Source organism: Argiope bruennichi, chromosome X1, assembly GCF_947563725.1.
Source record: "Argiope bruennichi chromosome X1, qqArgBrue1.1, whole genome shotgun sequence".
Classification (NCBI taxonomy): domain Eukaryota; kingdom Metazoa; phylum Arthropoda; class Arachnida; order Araneae; family Araneidae; genus Argiope; species Argiope bruennichi.
Genome location: NC_079162.1, coordinates 34,859,948 through 34,882,400, shown reverse-complemented (window position 1 = coordinate 34,882,400; position 22,453 = coordinate 34,859,948). Strand labels below are relative to the sequence as shown.

Here is a 22,453-nt window from a genome sequence, read left to right as displayed (position 1 = left end):
GATTGAAAATAGGACGCTTTCTCATGCAATTCAAAAAGTAAAATGAAAGAAAAGGATCTGCTCTAGGATGCCAGAAATTAAACGTCATTTAGCTGATGAGAAAAGGTAAGCAGTTTATAATCTTTAAAAATTGAAATAAATAATTGTGATGCAAACAGCATATCACGATAATTACAAGCATTAAAAATAATGAAATCCAGATATGAGATGTCATGCCTGTTAGATGTTCGAATGCGTTAACAAATAAAATATTGAGATTCAGAAAGATTTCTCCTCGATTATTGGCAACTGTCCTGTACCATGCTTTCCGTAACTGTCACTTGAACTTGTGTTCTCATGTTCTGTTGTGATCAGGAAATTTTGTGGTAGAATTTTTGACGGCCATTTAGTGTATTTTGTAGTTAGATATTATTTGAATCATGAATCCTCCAAACAATCCAGAAGAGGATGGATATTTTATTAAAGGAATCTTTAAAGGCCATACTTCTGATGTACGAGTAATAAAAGCAGCTCGTTTTCCTAAAGGCGGTTTTGTTACCGGCTCCAGGGATAATTTAGTGAAGCTTTGGGTTCCTGACAGGTATGTATTCTCTATCATCTAACTCTTCATATTATTTTGAAAATCTGACTTCAAAAGTTTATTCGAATTTATTTTAATTCCTGAACTTATGAAAATTTAATGCAATACTTACTTACTTTCGTTTTTTCGTGTTACTTTCGTTTTTGTTTTACAAATGAAAAAACTCAATTTTATTATCACTGTATCATTATTTATGAAAAAGAAATTAGAGCAAGTTTTGAATTTAAATTAAATGATTCAAAAGTTAATATTATTTATCTCACTTTTTCAATTTCTTTTTCGCCATTTTCGTTTTCTCCAGTCGGCTCCAAAGCTTTAGTGAAGCTTTCGGTTCGTGAAGGGTATTTATTATGTTTTCTGTTATTGATCTCTTGATATTGAATTTTTAAAAAAGACAATTCGGAATTTTTTTACGTTTCTGAACTTATAAATTTTTAAAGTAATCGTTGCTTCCATTTTCATGTTACAAAGGAAGAAAAAAATCAATTTTATTATGAAAACAGAATTAAAGGAAATTTCGAATTTCAATTAATGAATTCTAAATTATTTAAAAAATATGTATTTATTTTTGCCATTTTGAATCGTCAGCGCCAGGAATACTTCAGTGAAGGCTTTGGTTTCCTGAAGTTTATTTTCTGTTGTCTAACTTTTGATATTGAGTTTCAAAAACCTGGTTTAAAGTCTATTACCTCTGGAAGTTTTTGGATTTTTCCTAGTTCCATAATTCCTGAACTTACGAGAATTTTATTTTGTTTGTGTTACCAAGGGAAAGAACTAATGTTATTACAGCTGTATCATTATTTATGAAATAAGAATCAGAGGAGATTTCAAACTTCAATAAAACCTAAATTATTCAGAAGATAATCTTTTATCTATTTCGATTCCAACTATGCCGTTTAGAATCATCATATTCATTGTTATTTAGTTTTCCGTCTAAACCTGCCTCTGATACAAAACGGGTATCATTAAATTTTTCAGATTTTCCTCTTTTCAGTTCTTACTAATAGCATAGGTGTTATCGATTTTTCTTCTCCCATATGAAAAATTGCCTTTCATTCAACAAAAGATGTTAATATAAAAATTGACTGCAATATGCTTTAAATAAGGTCATGAGCAGAATTTCATTCTTCTTTTTTAAATATCTTAAAATATTTTATTTCAGCTGTTTTAGATAAATATTTTAAAATGTGAGTTTTGATGTTCTCTGCAATAATCGTATTGCTCTCATTATTAATGGGATTAAATAAACAAGACTGGGCTCATCTTGACAATGTACATGCTATGTTCGTTTTTACGTTCATATCAAGTTTGCTTTTATTCTTTTGAATATATTTTGCAATCTTAAAGTGTTTAAAATTAAATAGCAAATGTGGGATTTTACTAATATATGGAAAACAAAATTTGAAGCTTTATCAATCAGTTAAGTAGTTTATTTGATCATGAATAGTTTTTACAGATATTCAGTTAGATTCCACTAAAAAAAATTGCTAAAAATGTTACAGAAAATTTATTGAAAAGATGACACCAAGATAGTCATGATAAATCAATTGAACAATATTTATCTGTTGGGAAAACTTCATTGACACTGAAGACAATGACGTCCAGCATGAAGATACCTTATGAAAGGAAAATATATTTACTACAACCAATAAATGTATTTTATAAATGTCAAACTTTGTGCAACATTTCAATTATTTATTGTGTTCCTTGAGATTAACTCTCAATGATGGGAATTGGAATCACTGTGAATTTAAATTTTTTTTTCTGAACTTTCATCTTGGGTTCAAAATGAGGTGATTTTGTAAATTTTTGGATATCAATAATGAATTTTTGAAACTGAAAGGGTTAATTGTGATCAACTTAAATGACTTTTAATCTGATTTGAACCTGTTACCAGCAGAATCATGTTTGGATGTTTTTGCAGATTTCGGTTTCCGTGTATATCAATTGAGGTTTTAAAGAAGTATTGAATTAATAAAAATTGCATAATGTGGAATATTTATCTCGAGAAAACAGAGACCTGATTAATACATTGCTCGCTATTTAAATTTTGAAGTTGATCTTGTCTTTTATTACTGAAATGAAATGCTCACATGTGTATCGTTAAGTAACAAGAATGTAAAGGATCTCTGTGTAAGGTCATAGTTATTTTCAAAGCACAGACCGTCTTTGTAAGATTCTGGACAATAAATTTTCCATTTTATCAAAAAATTTGATATTTTTAATATAATGTGCTTGTTTGATGAGCATAATTTATTCTTGAATCTTACTTGTAACATGAAACACTTCTGGTGAAACATTCCCTTCCTCATAAGAATACAATAGACTCTCGATTATCCGCGCCTGCCGCACTAAGTTTTCTTCTTCTTTTTTTTTTTTTTTTTTTTTTTTTTTTGCTTCCAAGCAAAGAGAAAATGCTTCCAAAGCAAGAAGCAAACAAAAATGACTGATTTCTTCAAAAAGGTGTAGTTTTACAGTTATGCTTTTATAATTACATAATACATTACAGTATTAAAACGGAACATATGTATTAATTTTTCTATGCATCCTTACGCCTCTCATAAGTACAAAGCACTTTTCTGTTTTCATTAACAAAATGCATTTTAAGTTAGTTTTGAGTGATATACTAAAATATTAAGCATTAGTTAAACATTTCCTGCTGTTTATTTTATGTTTTATTGTACATAAAATGATTTTTCGAAGTTGGAATGACTTTTCTCTTTTGCTATACCCGTTTTAGCTTTTTTCGGATTATCCACGGCGGCCACACCACCCAATTCCGCGGATAATCGGGAGTGTACTGTACATTTAAAATGGGATAGTATGCCCCGTTCTGAATTAATAATAATGTAATTTATTTACAATGTATGCTTTCATATAAGAAAATTATTTAGAGGCATTGTCCTTTGTCTATACTTCAAAATTTGATGAAAATGAGACACAGCATTATCGTTAAGGGAATTTGTTGTACACATAGCTATTACCTTACTAGGGTGATGCTTCTCAACATGCAATGCAATAATTTCCCATGTTTTCAATATCTTCCTTATTTTAGTGGAAGGTTATAGCTCTGTTGATTCTGTTATTTTCTCCTCTAATAACCAAACCATAGTTTTTTTGCTGTCGCACAGAATGCAGCTGGTTTTCCCCACCAGTTCATAGATGTTTTACAATCTCATAATCTTGTTGTTCAAACGCTCTGGTTACTGGCTCAAACCCTCCAGAATTAAGTTCGACAGTGCTATACATCCTACCAAATCTTTTTTCTAGATGAAGGGGTTCTTTTAAATTAAATGTTCAACATAGACCGATACAAACATGTGATGTCACAATATCTCCTTGCCATGTTATTCATTAAGTAAGTCACTTTTTTAAATTTTGTTTTGCTTGTTATGCAATTCACTTATAATGTGAGGTGTTGGTTAAGTGAGATTTGACTTTATTTGGAAGTTGCAAATATTATTGTTGTTAAAAGAAATTTATGATTAATCTAAGAATTGGCTAATATCAGTTTTTGTTTAGATTTAATAACTTTCTTGAATTTCTACATTTCAGAATAGTTCATTTCCTCTCTTTTTTTCCATTGTTTTCCAAATACTTTAGACTATATTATTTATATGCTGTGCTATAATATCATAATATTATTCCGCATTATAATAGTATAATTAATAAAATTATATCAATATTATAAGGTAGCTCATGAGATTGTATGAAATAAAAGGAGATTTCAATGCTGTCTGTTTCAAGAGTGTTTAAGTAGCTTAAGTATCTTTTTCTTTAAGCATGCAGTAGATCGTTGATTTGATGATATGTTTAAAACAAGAGCTGATGAAGAGTTTTAACCCCATAAACTGTTACATCATGACAGTATTTAAAATAGGATATTGAAGCTATGCTTAATAATATAAATGAGATTTTTTTAATGATATTATTGATAATCACTTTAGCAGGTACTATATTAGTAATAGTTTTCTTTCTACTACTTGTATGATAAGATAAAAAAAAAAAATCTGAAGAACATATGATTTAATGGAAAGAATTTGAGGTTTATTAATTTTAAGCCTCTAATGGTTCCACGCGTATTTTGACATAATCCCAAGGTGTCATTAAAAAGTTGATGCACAGATCTTAACATATGATTGATAATGACTCTGGTTCGGTTTGTAGTGATAATTACGTAGGTCTTATACTCCCCAAAGAAGGTTTCAAACATATTTTAACGTGTTTCTTTCCTCTAGAAATTTCAACATCTTAATACTTTGGAGGGTAGTCAACACAATAAATGTTTTATGGCCATTTAAGGATATCTCAGAATCTGTGGGCCTGAAGTTTCCTTTAGGCATAGGGCATTGTGATGGTGTCAGCGTTAGGGAGGAACAAAGGGTGAAAAGGGGAAGGGCTCATCCAAGAAAAGTGAAACAAGAATTTTCCCCCAATTGTGTTCCATAATGGCTCTGTGTGGACTTTGATTGATATTGTATTTGGTTTCAAGTAATATTTCTTTGATATAGCTTATGTGTTCAAAATTATGTTTTAAAGTTCCACTGAATTATTACTCATAATGCAGTTTTATACTCACTTTTGATTAAGCATCCCATAGAAGCATTAGGAGCTCAGAAGGGATATAGGTGAAAAATTGGTAGTGATATATGATTCAATATATATCTTTAATATATTCTTAATTCATTTTCTTGATTTAACCGACTCCTTAAATATTCGTTGTCGCATAAACTACAGAACTTATTTTATCATGTCCTAAAATATTCACTTATATTAAAATTGTGCTTAACACAATTAATAACTGATCATTATGGAATTGATGTGGTTCCTACCAAAGCAAGATGCTTATTCCTTTATTGAATCCATCGTCATGAATTATTATAAGAAAAAAATTTCAACAATTGTTATTTCTAGTCCTAGTGATCATTAATAAAAGAAAGAAAATGGAATATTGCAAAGTTATATTTATGCAACATATGTTTTACAGGTTTAATTTTACATATTTACCTCATAAATTACTTTTGCATAGCCAGTTTTATACAAAGATGTAAGCAGAACTGAAACTTTGTTTGATAAAAACTAGCAGATATAGCAATAAATAAATAGTATTTTTTCAGACTGGACGAAAATTAGTTTATATACATTGTGTTTGTTTTTAAAGAAAACTTTAAACATTATAAAATATCAAAATTTACAAGGAATAAAATATTCCTGTATAATATCTTTAAAAAATTGTTTGTTTATTCTTGCTGCCTTTGAATATTTTTGAAGACAATTTCATTGTATGTATGCACAAAAAGGTGGAGATAAATGGGGAAAAAATCGCAACAAATGTCGATGCTTTTAATAAATTTCACAAGTGCTTTAAAATCACTAGAACAGTCTGCAATTTCAAAAATAAATTCTGAATAAAGACTTTTAATCTGCATTTACCCTAGTATAATTCATAAGGTTTTGAATCGATATTTTCATTATTTTGAAGCATGTACGAGTGAAGATGCCATTATTGTTCAATAAAAAATAATGATTAAAAACAATTGATAAAACTGTTGCTACAATGTATTTTAGAGCCTGGATCGTTAATACATAAGTAACAAATTATGCGACTCTATTTTTTTTTCTTCAGCTATCCAATCAATATGCTGACTTGCACTCAAAATTGCATGTTTTACTAAAATAGATGTTATTTTTTTCTAAAAAATAGTATATTGGTTATATATTGTTACTTATACATTTCTGATTAACAGAACTATTTATGATTAATTCTAATTCTAGAGAAATGCTACTGTATTGTAAATGTTGATTGCTTGGAACAAAGATATTACAATGATTTATTTAAAAGAATAATAAGTGAATATGATTATGCAATTTTAATCCTTCATTAATTGCTTATTTAAAAAAATATATATATTGAGACTGAGTGTATGCTGAAAATTTCTCCACTACCTAGCAAAAATTCATCAAAAACCTTGCTGTTTATATTTATGTGGTGCAACGATTTACAAAGCGATATTATCAGCGATCGGGGTTAAGCAAACAACAGAACAGTCAGTCTTCCCATGCACTATTCCTTGAAACCATCTTACTTTGGATTTTTCTTTACTAAGCTTGTGGTCTTCTTTATAGTAATGCTCAAAATTTCTCGTAAACAATAATTATGATGTTGTATAGGTACAGCTAGATTTTTTCCAAATTGATGAAGCAAATTCTCTTAAAATTTGCTTTCCTTGGATTATTAGGTGGTTAGGCAGTGTTCATTTGTAGATGTTCCTATGCTCTATCCAATGGTTTTAAAGGAATTAAAAAACAATTATACTAGTGCAAGACTATTATTATTCTTATGCGTAACTGGAGAATGGTATGAAGACAATTTTCAAAATAAGCAGTTGGTAAAATAAATTATAAAAGTAAACAATTGGTTTCATTTACTCTGTCTTATGATATTATTTTTGGCAGTATTATATATAATTATTTTTTGTGGGGTGAAAAAAACTAAATTTTTTTCACCTAAGGGATATACAGTGGTGGTAAAAATTGTAGGCACTTTTGAAAATTTTTGCTTTCTAACTTTCTATGCTTATAGAAAATGTAATGTTTCACAAAATGTAAACTCTTGCATATCATTTGAAAGAGAATTTAATGGATTTCAATACAAAAAGCTAAATTCAAATATTTGCAATACAAAAAAAGTTGATTGGCAATAATTATTGAGATACATTAGATCCTAATGACTGCAGTGAGTTATACTTAGTAGGATAACCTTTATTTTTATTACAGCTTCACACTGATGTTTCATTGAGCTAACGAGAGTTTTAAGTTCTTCTTTTGTTATTAAATGATGCCAGGAAACAATTATAATATCAATTAATTCTCTTTTAATTGATAAATGCTTCATATGTACAAGAGTTTTCAAACGGCACCATAAGTTCTCAATAATTTTGAGGTTAACTTCTCATGATAATAACTCAATGTTCTTTGTACTAAATTACTCTTTTGATATTTTTGCTGTGTGGCAAGAAGCTGAATCCTGCTGAAAAATAAATGATGCATTGTTAGGAAATGGATCTCTAATGGAAAGTGTAAGTTCAGACTCTAGAATAGTATTAATGTATTTTCGTGCATTTATTGTCCCATCGATAACATGAAGGAGACGAATATCATCTGCTGACATGCATGACCAAATCATAACACTGAGTTCTTCATAGTTGCTTAAATGCAGTCAGGATGTGGCTCTGTGCCTATTCTACGTCTTACCTATTTTAGCCATCACTACCGGATAACAATATGTTTGTTTCATGACTCTGTGTAACTTGTGACCGCTGATCATCTGTCCAGTTAATGCGTTTCTTTTCCCACTGTAATACTTTTATACACTGCTGTAAATTAAAATATAGATTTTTTTTTTCTGTTCAATTCTACCTTCTGGTCCAACATCTAATAATATTCTACTGGTTGTTTTTGAACTGACAAAAATATCAGCATCATTCAATTGACTTCTGATGGCTGCTGATGACATTCTTCTATCTTGGAGACAGTCTTTTTTTTTTTTTTTTTTTTTTTTTTTGTCATCAACAGATGTGGTGCACCTTTTTCAGCCATTTCCTGCTTTTTTTTTATTATTATTTTTATTTTTTTTTATTGAATTTGTCTCTTGATGTCTTAAACAAAATTTTCTGACTCCAGATGTAGTCACTGAAGCACCCACCTGTCTTGCAATTTTGGCATAGGAAAGACAACATTCTTAGTTCGCTTTCTAGATGTCCAATATATTTTTTTATTTGATGTCATTATTTCTTGACTAATTATTAGAAATATTTACAAAAATTTCAACTAAATTAATAAGTTTAATGAGATTTCTAACTTGCAATTTAATGACATAAAAACAGTCTTTCTTCTATAGAGAAAAGCACAATAATGACTTGTTCCAACTTTAAACATAATGTCAGCTTCTGCTAGCAGTTAATAATATTTGATTGGTTTCCAGAATAAGAACAGTGATTTATCAGGAAAGTTAGAAATTACAATCCACTTCATCACTGTGTTTGTTATTCATATTAAAGTAAGAATAACTCTTTTGGTATTGTTAGTATTTGAATTTTGCTTTTTGTATTGCAATCGTTATTAAATTCTCTTTAAAATGATATGTAAGAATTTACATTTTGTAAAATGTAACATTTTACATAAGCATACAAAGTTAGAGAACATAGCGATTTTCAAAAGTGTTCACAATTTTGGCCACCACTGTACATGAGTGTGGACAGTGAAATTTTTTAAGTACTTATGTAAAATTTAGCTTCTTATATGTGGAATACTTTAAAATTCCAAGGTGTATGCACAGCTGAAGGAATTTGTTGTATTTTTGTATGAAATACCATATGTGTTTTTAAATAATAAATTATTTTTGCCTTTCTTATTGATTTAGAACCTCAAAAAAAATATTAAATTTTCTATTAAAAAATTCTTTGTTTAAAGGTTGTTGTTGTTTCTAATGACACTTGTCCTAGACAAGCTCACTGACTTTAAGAAATCATTGTGAAATATGCCAAGGGTACGTCTCTTGTTTTTACAGTAGCGCCATCTAGGTCCAAGAGAACGATTTAACTACACATACGTCATAACCCTTTTTACGGGGCGGACTTCATTCATGCATTTCATTCACTCAGCCACATATCGTAATTTAGACCAGAATTAGAGAACGATCACCCCTGATCCAATACCCCCAGTGGTATTACTCTCTACATGGAGGACTTTGTGACGACGACAGATTTATACGCCCGTCAGTCACCCCTCATGCGAGGAGTCTTCGGCCAGCGGGGTTCGAACTCGCAATCCAAGCGACGCGAATCCAACGCCCTACCAACCAGGCTATCCCTGCCTGTTGAAAGATGATAGCACTATACAATGCCAAATAACTGATGATTAAAATTAATTGCTATGTCCTTGAACATTGTAATAAATATGTTATAAAAGAAATAGCCTTGTGATAAATATGTTATAAAAGAAATAGTCGTTATATTCTTAATTTATTTTCAGTGGAAGCAAATATAAAGATGAATATGTATTTATGGGTGCAAAGAAGTATATAGGGAGTTTATGTGCCCTTCCAGAAAGTGCCCAGTTTCCAAATGGGTTGATTTTAGCTGGCAGTCATGATTGTGCAATTTATGGATTTACTCTTTCTTCAAAGGAGCCAGTTATGAAACTTTTAGGACATTCAGGTGCAGGTATGAACTTATGATGCTTTATCTGCTTTTTTTTTTTTTTCCATTATTGGATCAATGTAGAATTCACATATTTGAATTTTGTAATTTAGTGTAATTATATTTATTTGGTTATGCTATATACATGGCTCTCTAAAGCTATTAAGAAACAATTCTTTTGAGTATTACAGTTATTATAGCTAAAAAATTAATAAAAATGGCTTTTGAATAATTTTTTTTAATTTTATTTTTTTACCATTAGATAACTTTTAACATCTTGATGAGACAGATTCCAAATTATATAGTGCAGCAATTTGTTCATTATCATATTAGTAAAAATCAAAACAAAATTCAGAGAATTATTGGAATAGATTGTTTTAAGTCTTTCGAATTGACATAAATAAGGAATATTATAAAGCAAGCTTATACATATATATAACAACAAGCATATGTATGTATGTAAATAAGTAAAGCATATACAAAAACTTTTTAATGTGTTTGTATCGTATCTGAATGCAGATAGATACCCCCTCCCATTTAAACTGTTCGAATTTTCAAATTTCAGACTTTTATGATAACAGGTATTTTCTTCTTATTAAAAATGATAATTATTGTATTAAAATATATTTACATGATAATTTTGCCCATCCTGCTGTCTTTTATAATATTCTGAAATTCTTGTTGAGCTTGGTAATTGCGAAATATTCCTAAATAATGTCTTGGAATAAATTATTTTCTATTCTAAAACATAAATCTATTCTACAGTGTTTCCATGCTTTATTTTTTTCATTTCTTATTTTTAGACTTCATTAAAACTTATCTTTAACCTCTAACTTGTGCTAGCAACTGTGGTATCTAAAAATAAAATAACAGAATTGCGTTTTTAGTCATCAGGCACATCCTATTGTCGATAGTTATTTATTTTGAGTTATTTTTTGTAATCAAGCTGTATTAATAATTATTATAGCATTTTCTATGTACTGACTTATAGTTCTTTGTCATATTTCTGCAGAAAAGACAACAGTTCATCAACACCACTCTTATTTCTATAAAATATATATTGGAGAATGAATTAGCCAATTTAGAAGTAACTAATTAATTTGCTTAGCAGAAAGGATTAAAAAAAGTAATCTATGTAAAAAGAGGATGCATTTTAAATATGATTATTTAAAGTTGCTTCAATAGAAATTGAAAATTCAGAGGTTTCTCTTTTGTTTTATGAACAATTATAGTTCTGATAACTTGATGGCATGGGAAATTAGTGAAGTGCCATTTCCATTCATAAATAAGGCTCACCTTGAAAAAAATATCCTCAAAATCCCCCCCCCCCCCCGTTTCCCTGTAAAGATGCTCTTAAGGTAAATTTTATACATGCTAAAGCATAATTTAGTTTTCCTTGCTATTTTACATACTTCCTCTATTACACAAATTTATGCTTTTCAATAATTATTAATTTTGGAGAAAACAACAAATCAAAATTTTAATACATTTTTAGAGAAAATGTAAACTATATAAGTAATTATATGTAGTAATATTTAGCATGATTATAACCATTATAATGTGTTATGAAACAAGAGAATTTTAAAGTAATATGCATTTGAATATATGCTTTTGATTTTACATGCTTTAAAAATGTAGAAATGAATTTTTTTTCTCTTATTTGCATTAAATTCCATTTTTCTAGTTTGTTCTTTATCTGCTGGATTTGGCCTTTTTGTGAGTGGCTCTTGGGATGGAACTGCTAGAGTTTGGTCTGGTCAACAATGCACTTCTGTTTTGGAAGGTCATGGTGAAACTGTATGGGCTACAGAAGTGTATCCATTGCAAAATATGATAATAACAGCATCAGCTGACAAAACTATACGAATCTGGCGTCAAGGAGCCTGTGAAAATGTGCTCTATGGTAAAAATAATAACCTTTGTGTATTTTCTATTAAACTTTTATTAGATACTCATAAGACATTGCCTCCACAGTTTGTACATCATAGCAAATTTATGCTTGTAAGGGGAAAAAAACGTTTGCACAAGAATTGTAAATTTTAACTGTATTTTGGAAATTATTTTTTAATAAGACATTTCCATTTTGAGGAAATTCGAACTTCTTATATGTTTGAATACATTTTATAATTAGTTTTTTTAAAGCAAACAAGGTATTTAAAATGGAACTGGCTTGAAATACAAATCTTTAAATATTAAATGGGGATTAGTTACTAAAATTCTCTATCAGGGAAGTAGACACTTTAAATCACTAATTAAAGGCTCCTCCTATCTGTAGTAGAAAAGTTATAAAATTTAATACGTTCATTTAATATAAAATTTGTAATTGTTTGGCTAAAATGATTTTTCTGTAATAATTAAAAATCATTATTAAATTCTAATCTAAAATTTGTTAAATGAAATCTTTAGTGTTTAATAAAGTAAAATAAATGACATTCCTTACAAATAATAAATACTGTTACCATTTTTGCATTTTATTTTATTTAGAAGAAAATACCTTTTAAATGAAATTTTAATTATTTATAGGTCATACTGACTGTGTTAGAGGCCTGGTTATAACAAAGGATCTAAAAATCTTGTCTTGTAGTAATGATGCTACAATTCGCCGTTGGAATATTAAAGGAATATGCTTAAATGTTTTTGAAAGTCATGATAGTTACATATATAGTATCACCCTCCTAAATAATGGAATTGATTTTGCTACTTGTGGTGAGGATGAAAAGGTCAAAATTTGGAAAAGAGGAACATGTGTGCAGACAATAGCTATACCATCTAAAACGTTATGGAGTGTTGCTTGTGTAGCAAATGGAGATTTAGTAGTAGGATGCAGGTAACCAAAAAAATTGTTACTAATTGTTTAATTTTATCAAGATATGCATAAATTCTGATTTGTGAAGAAATATTGATTCTGAATTAAATCAAATTTTTTGTGTTTGTAGAAATTGTTATTAATTAGTTTTAGTATTTCTATTTCAGTATACTGTTTATTTTTACTTTAGTTATGAATCAACAGTTAGGTTTAAACCATTGGAGTTTTACCTCTTTACTCATATGTTGTTCATGCATTATAGTTCTTTATTTTATAACTTTTTTGATAAATTTTCATAAGTATAATGATTTGGTTTAAAAAAATTATGTATGATCTATAAATATTTGTATTCCTGGGAACTCTTAGTTGAATCAGAACAACTGTTCATTCTTGTGACAAAGCAATTTAAACAAAGACATTAAGAGATTAACAAAATTTGTTGCTGAAAATTAAAATGTGTATAAGAAAGTTTCTATTAGATTTATTAAGAAAGTGTTGTCATTGTAGTTTAAGTTAATCTCTGAATGTGGCAGAAATGGATATTATCTTGAATTCTAAAAAGTTTAAAACTATTGTTTGACACTGATTTTTTAAAAAAGCATTTACATACTTAGTAAACGGTCAGTTATTTTTTATCTGTCAAAGTTGATTAACATCCTGAGTTTATAAACTTTTCTGTAAATACTTAATAATATTGGCATTGCTGTTTAAAAAGGGGCATTGTTGTAATCTGATTATTTAATGGACTTGGTTCATAAATGCTTTTATACCTGCTTTTTAATCTATTAAATGATGACATAGATCTTTGTTATAGAAGTTATGAGCACATGAATTGTGTGCTCTGAGCATTTAAAAGTTTCGCAGGAATTCTAACAAATGATCATTATATTATTCTTGTTTCTTTTTTTTCTTTTCTTTTTTTTTTTTTTTTTTTTTAATGTTTAATTGTGCTCTTTTAGTTTATTTGCTTGAAAAATTTCTGAAACTGTATTTATTTACCATGGAAAATCAGTATGTCAGAAAATATAAATTTTTACATTCTTCATAACACTATTTGAACACAGTATTATCAACCATTCACTGTGTGCATATTGATTTACAATTAAAAAATAATGAGATATTAGTTGAAAAATAAATTTCCTTGTGTTAAGTTCCATCTCATAGGTAGTTCATATTATAAGCTAGTGAAGAACAGATAGGTTATAAAAATCTAAAAATGTGTAATAATTAATGTCTTGCATTTCTTAATTATTCATTTCATGAATCTCAGAAGCTAATTTGCATCTATTTTGTAAATTGGGAACCATCTTCTCTTTTCCTAGTAATTTCATTGTTGTAGATTTGAATATGTTATTCTAACAAAGGAATGTTACAATTTCAATTCAAATATTATATTAACTTTGTCATTAAACATAAAATTGTCAGGAAAATTTAATGCTTAATGTTTATGGAGGAAAAGTGAAACTGTTCTTTCTAAAAAGACACATTTACTTAGCACATATTAGTTCTTGCAGTTATCCTAAAATCTCACTGAATAACACTAGTGGTTTTAGTTTGAAAATGAATTTCGAAATATAGTTCCACTCTAGCTTGTAGTACTCTTATTAGGATCGTTTTTATCCTAGTAATGCAATCTTTTAGATTTTGTTCTTTTTCATTCTTGTGATTAAGGCCTATATCATAGCTTATATTATCTGTAGAATTTATTTTTATTTATAATAGTCCTTTGACATTTGTGCAATTGCAAAGTGATTTTGGACAAAGGATGAAAGTTAGATTCATCATTGTATCATCATTTCATTTGTAAATACATTTACTGTAACATTGGAAATATTTTGCTGGTGTAGTATATGTTCTATAGCATTTCTTAATTTCCATTGTTTAAACTTTGTCTTTTTCATTTCAGTGATGGATCTGTTTATATTATTGCTGATGAAGCAGGTAATGATTCTGTTTCTTTTAAATGATGTGCTAACAATTTGTATTAGTTGTATGATGATTAATACTATAATTAATAATTTTATTGTTTCGTCACATATATAAAGCAGTGTTTAATCGAGACCACCTATAGCGCACAATGGAAGCCCACACCTGCCTCAGGAGAATCAAGTGACCCCAATGTAACAAAGGCAAATGGTTCTCATCGGGACAACTATCTACCATTGTCTCATTAGTCACATGATCTTCATGAAGTAGACGTGACTTATTATTACACTAAATAGTCGGCCTCGTATTGAAGCCAACAACAAAAATATATGTGTTTGTGGCATTTTTTAAAAATCCTTTGAAAATATGTTTTGGGAATGGGGTTTGTGATGTTGAAAAAGGCAGTGGTTCATCAAAGATCGACTGTTTGAATTGGCTTTAAATCGGGATTGTAGAACACCTAAAATATCATAAAACATTCCAAATTCAAAGCATGCAAGTTTATATTCTGAATTACCACCAGTTACTTCTAACTAATCACAAAATTGAAAACTCCTCTGAGAAAGATTATAGCAGGAAATTCGATCTACTTTTTTCAAAATATTTCAGATGGTTCAGTTCATCAGTGCATGACTATGGTTTATATTTTATTATCAATCTGTACAGAAGCCAAAGTGTCCCCATACAATAACCTACCTTATTAATGTAACTTTGCAGTTGAAAAGTATATGCTAAATTTGCAATAGTTAAGAAATAAATATTTGTTGTGTTTCTATTTTGGGGAGGTGACATCTTATATGGAGCAATAACCAGCTCTTGAGCACCCTAGCATTTGGTCCTTATATCTAATCACCTAAATTACCTGGTTATATAAAGGCAGGCTACATTCACATTTCTATTAAACTATGCATTCGAAACCTCTGAAGATATTTCAAATGCTAAATGCTTCATACACTCAAAAATTTCTTTACATTCTGACTTGTCTTAACTGTCAAAAAGACCTTACTTCATCTTTGTAAAGCTGTTCCATATCAAAAAAGATATTATATATAGGGGGTGGACAAAGAAAATAAAAAAAGACTTCCTCTCCAAAAAACTAGAAACAATTGATTTTATTTCGACATCGACTTTTGATATTAGCTGTGCTTCTTCAGTTAAAAAAGAAAGCCATCCATTACTATTGCGAATCAAATATAATCTGAATTTTCGCGCAATATTGGCTTGAAAATCCTGGAAAGTTCCTTACATTCGTTTTGAATTATTCCATACAACTTCTTTGTTGTTATTTCATTGTGTTATAAAGTTTTTTTTTTTTTTTTTGAAATTAAATTAATATCAATTTATGACTAAATGCTACTAATTTTATTTCTAACAAAAAAAAGTATGTGTTTTAAAGTACAAGTTGATGTATTTAGAATTATTCTATTGTATCTTATTGTTTGATCTTATTTCTAGCAAATAGTGGACCACAAGGAGATGATACTAATTTATTGGGAATGGAATTTGTTAGCTATGAATGGAATCCCTTGAAGAAAGCATGGGTAAAGACAAAAGATGGTGAAGAAAGCTCTGACCCTCAAGCGTTAGATAAGCCATTAAAGGTATTTTCGATAATGTTCAAAAGAGAAGATTACCAATTGTCAAATAAAAAAAAGGGGGGGACAGAAGATAGCAAATGATTTCTTTTTGTAGCAGTGTGAATTCTATTAGAATCGCACTAGGGCCTTTTAAAAAAATATATCTTCATGCATTCCGTGTAAATCCAAGAACTGACCGGGGAAAAAAATCTCCATAATATATTCCCTAAAAGTGCTATTTATTGTCCTGTTAAAGAATATTATACCAGTACTCTCTCTTGTCCTTTGTTATCAAAATTCTAATACATGCACTCACTTGTTTGGCATTTTTATGAGTTGATGCTTTGTCTTTAGTTCCAAATTTATTAATAAAACGTTATTTTTCCCATTCAGTGTAAACTTTAAATTACAAAAAGAAAACAGGAAGGAACAGAGGATATAGAAGATTATTGAAGTAGCTTGTATATGATTTATAATTTAATTTTTGTGTCTTAATTTCTATTAATATTAGTAATTGAACATTTTTTGTTTTTCATCAATACTTACTCTAGTGGCTTTAGCAATATAACTATGAGGTGTAACTTACACTCTAATATGCAACAATGTATTTCGCCATAACTTTGATGTTGCCTTTTTTACTAATTTCGAATGTGTAATGTTAAAATAGTATGCATGCGTTTAATATTTTCGTATCTATTCAAGAATTTATAGTACTGTATTTTTAATAAAGTTACTATCGATTATCCTTTCTCTTTTGAACAATTTTTCCATAGTATAAAGAAATAAGTGTAAACCCTGTTTCTACCAATTTTGTTATAATATTTTCAATATTGCCATCTTCCTTTCATCAAATGAGTTGTTGAAATAAATGCGTTTTGTTGCTACCTGTGTACTGCAGCATGTAATTAACATTGAGTTTATGGTTGTATTTTGAGAAATGTTTTCTCTGTACAAAGAGAGGCGTATCGTTTTCCTATGAAGATTGAAAGTGCTTAAAGAATAAGTGTATTAGATTGGTGACTTTTGCTACAGTTCCTATTCGCTAACTGCTGTTAAAATAAAGGGATTTCATGTAGTGTTAGCAAGAAAAAATCTGCATGAATTTATTGTTAATTGCTAGTGTAGTAATTAAATTAGTAATTAGTCATGTTAAAATGCTTATCATTTTAAATATACTCTTTAGATTTAGCAACATATTGACATCTAAACTTTATTTTAGCTAAAAGATTTTGAGTACTATCTTGAAATTGATGGAGAATTGTGCAGATTAATGTTTAACAAGAATGATGATCCTTATGAAGTAGCTGTAAACTTTATTGATGATCATAAAGTGGATCCTCTTTACCTTAGTGCTATTGTAGAGTACATTGTGCAAAGTCGTGGTAAGTTATGAGTTTCCATTTTATTATGACTGTCTGAAAAAAATGGTTTTTTTTAATTGGTACAGCTTCTTTGTCATAATCTGACTTTTCAAATTAGTGGATAGTACTCATATCAAATATTATATTTTGATCAAGAATGCTTGGAGCATGTTCTAGTAAAAGAAGATTGAAACACTGATGATTTTTCTGCCTTTTTAAAGAATTTTACTGTTTTTTCTACTCAATAACTGAAATGTTTATGAATGTAACATTTGATAGAGCTATTCACTTAAACACTGTTATGCAAATTTGTCTCATTTTTATATCTAGAAATAACTTTTCTGGAGAATCGTCTTTCTTTCTTCATCATGGTATAAGATAATTTTAGCAAAATCTTTAATTTCGTATGATTCCTGTGATGTTTTTTCCTCTTTTTTTTTCTATTATATCTTAACCACCATGAAAGAGGAATTAAATAAAGTAATGGAAAGGTATTGTAGTCTGTCGCTCGTTTTTTCAGAATCTATTAATGCTTCATTTTTTTCATAGATAGTAATCATAAATATTAAAATATTTCTTATTTCCACTGTACTTGTTTTAATTTTAAACTGAGTTTTTTAAAATTCAATTTGATATTTACAAAATTACCTTGCAGAACAGCATTAAAACACTATTATGAACTACTCAACTGATTGGAGACTGGCAGTCTAATTCAGATTAGTGAATTGTATAAAGTGTTTGTAATATCTGTTGACTGTAGTTCAGTATAATCAATTTTCTATATAATTTATATGAGGAATGAAATAAAATGAGATGAGCACGTTCTGAGCTTAGGAGAATTGTTATATTTCATTTGAAAAATGTTATCAAGTCTTAAATATCACATTAAAAGTGTTATCTTCTTTATGAAATAATTTATTTCTTTGCAGCTTCATCTAAACTACCTTTTAGTTACAATGAATATTTCCCTGTTCAAACATATTACAAGTATTTGAAGGCCAATGTTGCTGGTTTAAAAGCTAAATTGCTGGAATTCACTGATTTTGTTTCAAAGCCTCATCATATTCCACCTTCGAAGATAGAAAGTCTTGTGTTACTTGCAAGTTATCCTGAGCAAGTTACTCAGGAGCAGCTGGGAAGCTTGGATTTAGTAATTAGCTGGGATGATGGTAATATTTTAATTCCTTTTAATGAATTCGGAATTTTTTTTTTAGCTTCTATTTTATTTATTTTGATGATACATTTTTATAATTTCCCCTTAATATTGCCCTTCAGAAAAATGCATTCTTAGATGCGTAGTAACATTTTTATTGTAGAACATGTACAGATTTGAAGTTCACAACGCTTGTCTTCTTGATCTATGTTGTAAAATTTAATTTTCACTGCCGGGTTTTTTTTTCTCCCAGTTTTAATTTTTATTATTTTTGTAGAAGGATAAAATATACATGCCATCTAACAATAAAAAAAAAACTGTATGTCAATATGAGTAAAATTTCAAAAGAAATGTCAAATATAAGTATTCTGGAAGTATACAGTTTTTCCCTTAATGACACCAAGAGCATTTTAAGTTTTTATTTGGGAAAGTAGCATGTTATTAAATCTGTGAAATGTTGACTATTTTAATTATCAAGTATTATCAATCAAGATTTTAATAATCTGCTAGATTCAAATTTGTAGAAGGTTCAACATCTATCTTACTTTGCCTAAGGCTCTCTGATCTTTTTAAAAGAATGTGTTAGTTTTAATACTCATAATGATGATACTCATTGATGTTAGGATTTATCTTCATAAAAATGGAAATGTGAGAAATTACTTTTTTAGAGAAAGCCAGTTCATGTGTGTTTTTAGAGGAAAGTAAATACCAGCATTTTTGAGATGGCTCTCCAACAGGGCTATATCTATAACTAATTTCATTCTTGAATAGCAGGTTAAATTCAGCGTATAAAATTTTTTTTTTGGTATGCATTAATCAGAGAAAATTATTAATTATTCTTATTTCCAACAGAGATAACTCTTAATAATAGTTTTAAATACTTAGAGACAATTTGTGTGCTGATGTTTTTATTTTTATTTATTTTATGGGATGTTTCTAAAGCACACACCCTCTTTTTAGGTTTAAAATCTTTTTAATTTTGTTAGGTCATTTGATAATGATCATTTTTTAGAATTCCTGCTAAACTTTTAAATGCTCAGAGCACGTATTTCATGTGCTCATAACTTCCATAACAAAAGATTTGTATCATAATTTTTAATCTCTATTAAAGCAGGTATAAAAGCATTTATGAACCAAGTCCATTAAATAAATAGATTACAACAATGTCCCTTTTTAAACAGCAATGACAATATTATTAAGTATTAACAGGAAAGTTTATAAACTTAGGATGTTAATCAACTTTGACAGATAAAACATAACTGACCGTTTACTAAATACGTAAATGTTTTTTTTAAAAAGTGTCAAACAATAATTTTAAACTCTTTAGTAGCCAAGATAATATCCATTTCTGCCACATCCAGAGATTAACTGTAAAGTTTCAATGACACCATTTTCTTAATAAATCTAACAAAAAGATGCATAATAATTCAAAGATATTAGTTTGAAACAGCAGGGAGGATTTCGAATCTCTGTTATGCTTTAAATTTTGCTCAAAACTGCAGATTTTATTACATCTATAATTTCCTAGTTTTTAAAAATCCAATATTTGATTATTATATAAAAGTAGAACCATGAAAACTAATTGATTTATATATGTAGCAGGAAACAAAATATTGGATTTCTAAAAATTTCTTTTACAAACAATATTTACCAGTGCAGTTACAATTTTAAATGAATAAAATGAAGTTAAATTCCTTTGTTTAAATGGTCATACCATCTTGATGTGCTTACTCTCTGTGTTTGGAAATGAATTAAATTTTGGCGTTTTTTATGCACTTTGTTCTTTAAGAATATCTAGATATAAAATTCTAAGCAGTTAAAGTTAGTGTCTAATACTTGTAAGTTCGAAACTTAACTGTTCAACGTTAAATTTTAGTATCGTGTGAAAATCAATTGGCTAAAATGCTTGCTAAGCTAAATTTCCTTTTTCAAAATCGTAATGCTTTGAATGCATCCTCATACTGTCTTTTCTATCTTGCTTAGTTAAGTTTGTAGATTGATTTTCTGAATATAGTTTTAACAAGGGGGGGAAGAAGCTAGCATGTGCAAATCTTTTTTTTGAGAATTGCGTGCTAGTCTATCTATACCATTGCTCAATTATAATTTACTACTTTTTTTTGTGTGAAATCTGCGTTAAATACTAACTGGCCTGTTGCACTTGTTATTTTTTAACTAAAGTATCATCTAGCTTGTCATTGTTTTATTATAAAAAGTAAAAAAATTATGTAAATTAATGTTTTATAGAAAATTTGATATGTAATAAACAGAATGTTGAAATTCTTTTTATGTTGCTTAATTATGTTTGATAATTATATTGAACTGCCTTCTTGTTTCTCTCCATGTATAGAATACCTGTTTCCTGCCTTGGATTTGTTACGTCTTGCCATACGTTGTGAAGGTGTTAGTGTGAAGATTGGGAGTGCTGCATTGATAAATCACTTGTTACACATTTTAAGAAACACTAAATTATGTGTTAACCGTGTTTTAATAGTTAAAATATTTTGCAATCTTTTTGATGTAAAAGATGGGGTTGAATTAATGATCAAATTCCAAGCTAAGATCTGTGGAACCGTGAAAGAAGCTGTATTGTCCACTGAGAAAACCCATAAGTCAGCTTCATCCCTCTTATTCAATTATGCTGTTGCTGCTTTCCATGATTTACCACTTGATATTGATTTATATTGTTTGGATTTGATTGACATGATGAAAGTTATTGTCGATTCTGATTCATTGTATAGAATATTTGCTGCGGTGGGAACCTTGTGTTTTGCTAATCGTCCAGCTTTTATGTTTTTGCAGTCATTGAATTTCTATGATTTAGTGCTTCCTTGTCAGAAACATGCTACTGGAAATGCTAATGCTGTCTTAAAAAAGTTGCTTGAAGCTTTTCACCCATAAAATAAATTAGCATTTATCATTTATGTAAATTCATGGGCATTCATGGGGTTAAGAATTTCTTTTCAAAATTTACATGCCTTCATAATTTTTTAAATTCTAAATAACAGTTTTAATAATTATTTGTCCAAATTTTTCCCAGTAGTTTTCAATAATGCAACCATCAATTTCATTTTCCCATTAAATGCGGAAAGAAACGTTATAGAACAATGTGGTATTTTTATTTGCATTTCTTTATGTTACCAAAGTTATTTCATATAATTAATGCAATATTATGTAATGCATCTGTGATACTACATTTGTGAACTCTTTATATTCTGATTATAAATGTTTCATTTTTACTACACTTTTTATATGAACAATTCACATTGTATTTTCATAAAACTTTAAAATAAAGTTGTATTTCGGAATATTTGGTTGTAATTTTTCAAGACGTTGAAAAGCCAAAGCCATGCGGTTTAATTTATAAATAGGTGAAAAAAATTCTTATACGCTGTTACCTTTTTGGAATAGTACATTTTATTTTGTTAAACCCTAAATAATTTGATTAGAAAAGTGAAACTTTCAGTTTTTTAAAATAAATTTAGGCAAAATATTTGCTCTTATGAATATTACTGGCTCGATTTTCTTGGATTAACTAATCAAACAGAGCAAGATACCATCTTGGAAGAAAGTGATTTATGTTTTTCACATTCTTCTTGTAAAAAAATCAAATTACAATTCTATATAACATCAATACGTTCAATTTGTAACGCTATTAGTAGCAGATTATCTTCTTATAATGAAACACTATTAATACCAGAAATGCCACTTCTAGTATTTTCTCAAAATAAAAGATTTTGCATAAATTTACTTAAAGCAATCACTGCAATTTTGCAGCTCTTTAAAGTAGAACAATTGCAGAGCATTAGTACAACAAATTATTATCAAAGTTAGAACTATCTTTTATAGATTA

General features: G+C 28.6%; 1 protein-coding gene across 1 annotated transcript; it reads left to right on the top strand.

Moving 5' to 3' along the window:
- The first annotated feature begins 315 nt into the window (after positions 1 to 315).
- Positions 316 to 21,852, top strand: LOC129959120 (phospholipase A-2-activating protein-like). Its single transcript, XM_056071936.1, has 9 exons — positions 316 to 580; positions 9,614 to 9,804; positions 11,465 to 11,683; positions 12,304 to 12,607; positions 14,493 to 14,527; positions 15,968 to 16,113; positions 17,309 to 17,471; positions 18,380 to 18,619; positions 20,951 to 21,852. The coding sequence occupies exons 1-9, from the start codon at positions 420 to 422 to the stop codon at positions 21,499 to 21,501; spliced, it is 2,010 nt and encodes a 669-aa protein (XP_055927911.1). The 5' UTR covers positions 316 to 419; the 3' UTR covers positions 21,502 to 21,852.
- Positions 21,853 to 22,453: the final 601 nt, after the last annotated feature.

Coding starts and splice junctions, on each gene's coding strand:
- LOC129959120 (XM_056071936.1), top strand. CDS start 420: ATGAATCCTCCAAACAATCCAGAAGAGGATGGATATTTTATTAAAGGA. Junction 9,805..11,464: donor TTTAGGACATTCAGGTGCAG/GTATGAACTTAT, acceptor CCATTTTTCTAG/TTTGTTCTTTATCTGCTGGA. Junction 11,684..12,303: donor CTGTGAAAATGTGCTCTATG/GTAAAAATAATA, acceptor AATTATTTATAG/GTCATACTGACTGTGTTAGA.